Below are 6,718 nucleotides of genomic sequence, written 5' to 3'. Positions count from 1 at the left end.
GAGGTCACCGTGGCCACCAGATCCAGTCTGTGTCCAGATCAGAGGGTCACTGCAGTCACCCGGATCCAGTACGTATCCAGACCAGATGCTGGATCAGCACCTAGAAAGGACCTCTACATCCCTGAAAGACAGCGGAGACCAGGACAACTAGAGCCCCAGATACAGATCCCCTGTAAAGACCTTGTCTCAGAGGATCACCAGGACAAGACCACAGGAAACAGATGATTCTTCTGCACAATCTGACTTTGCTGCAGTCTGGAATTGAACTACTGGTTTCGTCTGGTCAGAGGAGAACTGACCCCCAACTGAGCCTGGTTTCTCCCAAGGTTTTTTTCTCCATTCTGACATCAATGGAGTTTCGGTTCCTTGCCGCTGTCGCCTCTGGCTTGCTTAGTCGGGGACACTTCATCTACAGCGATATCGTTGACTTGATTGCAAATAAATGCACAGACACTATTTAACTGAACAGAGATGACATCACTGAATTCAATGATGAACTGCCTTTAACTATCATTTTTGCATTATTGACACTGTTTTCCTAATGAATGTTGTTCAGTTGCTTTGACGCAATGTATTTTGTTTAAAGTGCTATATAAATAAAGTTGACTTGACTAAAAATCGCTAAAAATTGCTTCCAAAATTAATATAACGTGTTATCTTGTTAATGTAAAAAATTTATTACAGCAATGAAACAACAACATCATTGGAACAACATCACATTAGACCACAAAAATTCCAAAATGATATTTCCCTTAAATTCAATTTCCAAAAGTGCATTTGTCTTTGACATGATATATTCATTTAGTTAACTAGTGCTATGTGCTGTATTAACAACGCATAAATAGTATTAATAAAAACCCTGACAAGCTACGCAATATCACATTCATAATTGAACATGATTCTTCTAATGAATGCGATATAGCGCATGACAATCACATGCAATTTATCGCACAGACCTTGTTTGTTGATCACAAAGTAGATGAGGAATACTAGGATGCCAGATTTTTATTCAGAGTACCACCATTACTGTCTAGAGTGCATGGAATTAGAGCTGAAGATCTTTACTGCTGGGCAGAACCAGCGGAGACTGAGGAGATTCAGGAGCTTCTTCTGGGCATAACAGGGGAACAGGAGCTTGCCGTGGGCTTAACTCGGGAACAGGAGATGAAGCAGGGCCAGCCGAGGCGTTGGAGGGAGGAGGAGGGGCAGTTCATCCTCCACATTCTCATTTCCTAACTGGGGAACTGGAGCCCGCCATGGGCTTAACTCAGGAACAGGGATGTGCTTATGGGGTGCTTGCACTGGAGGGCACTTTGTGACTGGCAGGCTTGCCACGTTAATGTATATTTGGCTTGCCATATAAATGGCTGACAAACTGGAGTTATCCGTGGATCGGGGCAGACTTGGGTGAGCCACTGAGGGTTGACATGACATGGAGGAACTTTGGATACTTCGGTGACTCCCTGGTTTCGGCAAGTGTTCAGCAAGTCATTGGTGAGGTATGTGAGGGTTCCCGGCGTGGGGTGAGCTGGGGAGACACAGCGTGCTTCTGAGGGGGCTGGATGAGGAGACTTGAGACTCGCCCTTACTTCTTCCAGTTTGAAATCAGAATCATTTAAATAAAGGCTAGATCAATCAGCTCGATCATGGAAAAATAACACGCTGGGAGATCGCAGCGGAAAGTCTCATCATCCAGCCCCAACAGAACGCAGGCACCAAGAGCAGAGTCATGCCAGCTCACCCAGTTGGGAAGCTCGAGGAATTCCTCCACATACCCCTCCAACATCCGACCACTCTGCCGCAATGCCCACAGCCTGTCCTCAGCCACTGTCATCTTTGTGGTTTTAGGTCTGATCTTCTTTAACACACAGACTGGGGAACAGAAGGTTAGTTGATAGTGAATTTATTAAAATAGGTATATAAGCAGGCGGGGAAGTGATGCAGGTGAGTATATCCGTATGAGAGGTATGATGGTAGCAATGGCAGGAATTGATGCTGGTATTCTTCTTACAGATAGTGGGGTGACCAGGATGGATGAATCGTTGCACACACTTCGGTAGAGATGTAGGAGAGGAGGGCTTGGAAGAGAGATCACTGGAGGAACACTGGAGGAACTCTGGAGTAACACTGGAGGAACACTGGAGGAACTCTGGAGGAACACTGGAGGAACACTGGAGGAACTCTGGAGGAACACTGGAGGAACACTGGAGGAACTCTGGAGGAACACTGGAGGAACTCTGGAGGAACACTGGAGGAACACTGGAGGAACTCTGGAGGAACACTGGAGGAACTCTGGAGGAACACTGGAGGAACTCTGGAGGAACGCTGGAGGAACGCTGGAGGAACGCTGGAGGAACTCTGGAGGAACGCCGGAGGAACGCCGGAGGAACTCTGGAGGAACGCCGGAGGAACTCTGGAGGAACGCCGGAGGAACGCCGGAGGAACTCTGGAGGAACGCTGGAGGAACACTGGAGGAACGCTGGAGGAACTCTGGAGGAACGCTGGAGGAACTCTGGAGGAACACTGGAGGAACGCTGGAGGAACACTGGAGGAACACTGGAGGAACACTGGAGGAACGCTGGAGGAACACTGGAGGAACACTGGAGGAACACTGGAGGAACGCTGGAGGAACACTGGAGGAACGCTGGAGGAACTCTGGAGGAACACTGGAGGAACGCTGGAGGAACACTGGAGGAACACTGGAGGAACACTGGAGGAACGCTGGAGGAACACTGGAGGAACACTGGAGGAACACTGGAGGAACGCTGGAGGAACACTGGAGGAATTCTGGAGGAACGCTGGAGGAACTCTGGAGGAACACTGGAGGAACGCTGGAGGAACGCTGGAGGAACGCTGGAGGAACACTGGAGGAACACTGGAGGAACGCTGGAGGAACTCTGGAGGAACGCTGGAGGAACACTGGAGGAACGCTGGAGGAACACTGGAGGAACACTGGAGGAACACTGGAGGAACGCTGGAGGACAGTACAGAACATTAAATTAACACACACACACACACACACATATATATATATATATATATATATATATATATATATATATATATATATATATATATTGCAGGCCACATTATGATTTTCACTTGCTTAATTTCAAATCAAGACATTTGGACAAACGATTTGTAATTTAGGACTTCAATTACAGTAAATATCTGTTTGGTTTTATAAATGCCATTTTACCAGTAATGAATAAAAGAACATCCCTGATTCTTACAGTGCCCTCAGAGTTCGATCATTTGAGTGGAGTTGTCAAGGTGAAGTGTAAAAGTGTGATCTTGATGGATTTAATATCATTACTATTGCATTCTTGAGGTCATGTGATGTGGATTGTTGTGAGAAAATCTTAACTCAGTGATGAATCATTTCCGTTGAACAGTTTGTTTAGTGATACAATTGCAACCTTTACAATGATGTCTATGTACCTTTATATATTTACTGTTGTTTTATTGTTAATATATTTTATTGAACCACATTTGACCTTCCTTTCTTACTGAGGTTCATGTCCTTTCCACAGATGAAGTGCCTTATCACCCTTCATGCAAATCTCTGTGTTGTTCTCAAGATGCAAAATGTTTCAGTACGGACACAAAGAGCCTGATTTCCATTTGGACTTTTGCTCTTTATTCAAATAGCATCGCAGAGCATGAAAATAACCAGTAACTCATATAGATGGTGACATTAACTATGCATAATGCATTTGTCTAATGTATTTGACCAATTATTAGCTGTTATGTTTGCTGTCCCTGTAGTGACATCATTTAAAAATCACAGTAATTGCAAAAGTCATGAGGAACAAAACAGCAATTTAATAATACGTTTAACTGTTGGATTGTAACACTGTTACAGCATGTCTCTGTTTGCACTTTCTTTTGTCCTGAATGTCTCTGTTGTACTCTATTCTGTACCTCAGCACTGTTTGTCCAGTGTAAATCTCAAGTTTTATGCACAGTATTTATGTATCACGTTAAGGTTAGCTATGTAGGTTTATATAGGTTTGGTTTATATAGGTTATATGTTCAGATACCTTTTTTATGTTTCATGTGTATATGCCCATGCTTATTCATATGTTTACATGTGCGCTTGACACTTAACATTTAATTAATTGTTACTTGCTACTTCTTTGTAATATTTGTGAAATTTACTAGCAGTTATTACATTATGTATATGTGTGTGTGTGTATGTCATGTTTATGTATTAAATATATATAAATATATATTAGATGAATATAAATATTTTCTAAATATACTATTTATATATGTGTATGTATATATAAACACAATAAATATACACAGTACACACATATATCATATAAAGAAAAACTTTTATTTTGCATAAAATTAATCACACTATAGTCAGTCCTACAATTTTCTTTTTTCACATTTATTCATTCAAGGCAAATAAACACAGTAAGTGCTCGTAACAAGGTTTCAAACAAGCTGTTTTTTTTTTTTACAGTTTTAAGTGTGTAATTAGTAGCCAAGATAATACAAGATGTCAAAAACAATGGATTTGTGACAAGGTCCCAGAAATAATCGGGCCTCTACGATAGGATTTCATTCTGTTATGAGTGATGTTTGTTAAGAAAACAGCAGGGAAATGCAATTTTCATAAATATGTAAACATGCTGGATTTTCATATGGAAGAGTTCAGTTACCGGTGATTTTCATGCTCTGCATTTGAATAAAGACCCTCCTGTTGCAGCAAAGTCAGAATGGAAATCAGTCTCGCTGTCTCTACACTGAACTTCTGCTCCGGACCAGATTTCCAGCAAAGGTAACCAACATTTATATCAGGAACACATTTTTTTCATAACAGTTTAATTTGAGACTTTTCATTCTAGTGCACTGAAAAGTTTTCATCCTTTTACACTTGTGAGTTTAAGTATAAAACACAGATTATGTTTTTTTTTTCTATTCCAACCAACCAACCAACCTAAAAAAAAAATATTGTTCAAAACTACTATTATTCAATGATAATATTTTTATGTATGTATTTCAGTGAACAAAGCTGTGAGCAATAGAGATGATCCCGAAAACATTTCATTTACTTGTTTTACTAGGTGAGTTTGCTTCACATATAAAAACGCGTCATTAATGTGCCAGATTGGATAATGTGATTTGCAATGTTAACCCAACAAAAGTTGATTTTGAATTCCCCTGGTGTTTCTTTCTTACCTCGCATGATATCTGGTCTGATTTAAGATCAGGTTGCTTTCATCCAAAACTGACTGTCAGCAGAATTACAGATTAGAAACTAAATGAAACTAGACGTTATTTCTCTTTTTCTTCCGCTGTTTATTTGAATGCTGTGCTGTCGACAGGCCTTTTCTCAAAGACCTCGTGCTACTTCATTCTCATCCAAGAAGCGAAGACTTGGACCGAAGCCCGATCGTACTGCAAGCAGTATCACGTGGACCTGGCCACGATTCAGAGCGATGAGGACAGATCTAAGATACAGGAGGTGGCAGCCGCCGGGAATTTCCAAAGCAGGGCTTGGATGGGACTGTATGATGGTCTGTTTGATTGGCGCTGGTCTTACCAAGATCAAAACCTAGCATACAGTAACTGGGCGTCCGGGGAAGACACCACCTCCAGGACTCAGAGGATGTGTGGCCTGATCAGAAACACCAGGGACTGGCATGCTGTATCTTGTGAGGAACAAAAACCTTTTTTTTGCTACCAAGGTAAGGTAATTTTTTTGCTGATTTGCATTTGTAAACATCTTTGCATTCATGCATTTGGCGGATACTTTTCTATAAAATGAGTTGCGTTGCATTCAAACTGCATTTTTTTCCCATTCTGACTAAAACACAAAATCTTTACAGGAAATAGCATTGCAGGCAAATTTAATTTTAACCATAACAGTCTGAGCTGGCGTGATGCTCAGCGATACTGCAGCAGCAGGTACAAAGACCTGGCCTTCATCAGTGATTCCAGCGATAACAACGCCCTGGTACTTCAGCTTAAATACGTCTACGATAAGTATGAGGCCTGGATCGGCTTGTCCAAGAACCTGTGGCTGTGGTCGGACCAGAGCAAAGTGATCTGGCTGTCTGTGAAATGGGCCGACGGACAGCCGGATAATGCCAGTGGCAATGAAAAGTGTGGGTTTGTCCATGAGACTGGATTGATTGGGGACGATGTGTGCTCGCATACCTTACCTTTCTTCTGCAGTGAGTTACAGTTCTGCTTCAGTCCTTTAAGAACCAGACCAGAATATAAACCATCAACGGATTAGTCATTGTATATGATAACACAACAAATGATATTATTAAAAACAGAGTCAGATGTTGTACTTGCATTTTTTCTCTTTTAAATATGTGCATGTTTGTGTTTCTGTAAGCGAAACGGATGAAAACACAGACTGTGAGATTTGCAGTGACATCCGCTGGATCTCTGAATGAATCTGCAGTGATGGAGGCCCTAGAGAAGCAGGTGAGATGGACCTTTACTGTCAGTGGATTGATCTCGCTCACTAATCACAGCTGAAATCTGCTCTCCAGATGAATCAGATCCTCTCAGATCAGCAGATCTCTGGGTCCAGTGTAACGTGGAGAGTCCAGCCTGATGGACAGATCTTCCAGCAGCAGAGAAACACACACGAAGAATGAGCAATCATTTCAACACTGCTAGGTTTAAATCTCTTATAATATTACTATCATAATAACCCTGTAGTATAATGTAGGTTTGATGTCTTTCG

General features: G+C 41.9%; 1 protein-coding gene across 1 annotated transcript; it reads left to right on the top strand.

The window, feature by feature from the left end:
• Positions 1 to 4,467: 4,467 nt before the first annotated feature.
• Positions 4,468 to 6,718, top strand: LOC132113465 (macrophage mannose receptor 1). Its single transcript, XM_059521239.1, has 6 exons — positions 4,468 to 4,792; positions 5,018 to 5,078; positions 5,340 to 5,702; positions 5,844 to 6,191; positions 6,362 to 6,453; positions 6,522 to 6,718. The coding sequence occupies exons 2-6, from the start codon at positions 5,042 to 5,044 to the stop codon at positions 6,627 to 6,629; spliced, it is 948 nt and encodes a 315-aa protein (XP_059377222.1). The 5' UTR covers positions 4,468 to 4,792; positions 5,018 to 5,041; the 3' UTR covers positions 6,630 to 6,718.

The sequence above is a fragment of the Carassius carassius genome, chromosome 3 (assembly GCF_963082965.1).
Source record: "Carassius carassius chromosome 3, fCarCar2.1, whole genome shotgun sequence".
NCBI lineage: Eukaryota > Metazoa > Chordata > Actinopteri > Cypriniformes > Cyprinidae > Carassius > Carassius carassius.
This window is presented reverse-complemented; position numbering and strand designations above follow the sequence as displayed.

Bases quoted from the DNA above. Each gene is read 5' to 3' on its own strand.
- LOC132113465 (XM_059521239.1), top strand. From the start codon at position 5,042: ATGATCCCGAAAACATTTCATTTACTTGTTTTACTAG. The intron at 5,079-5,339 runs GTGAGTTTGCTT...TGCTGTCGACAG, and splicing joins TCATTTACTTGTTTTACTAG to GCCTTTTCTCAAAGACCTCG. The intron at 6,192-6,361 runs GTGAGTTACAGT...TGTTTCTGTAAG, and splicing joins TACCTTACCTTTCTTCTGCA to CGAAACGGATGAAAACACAG.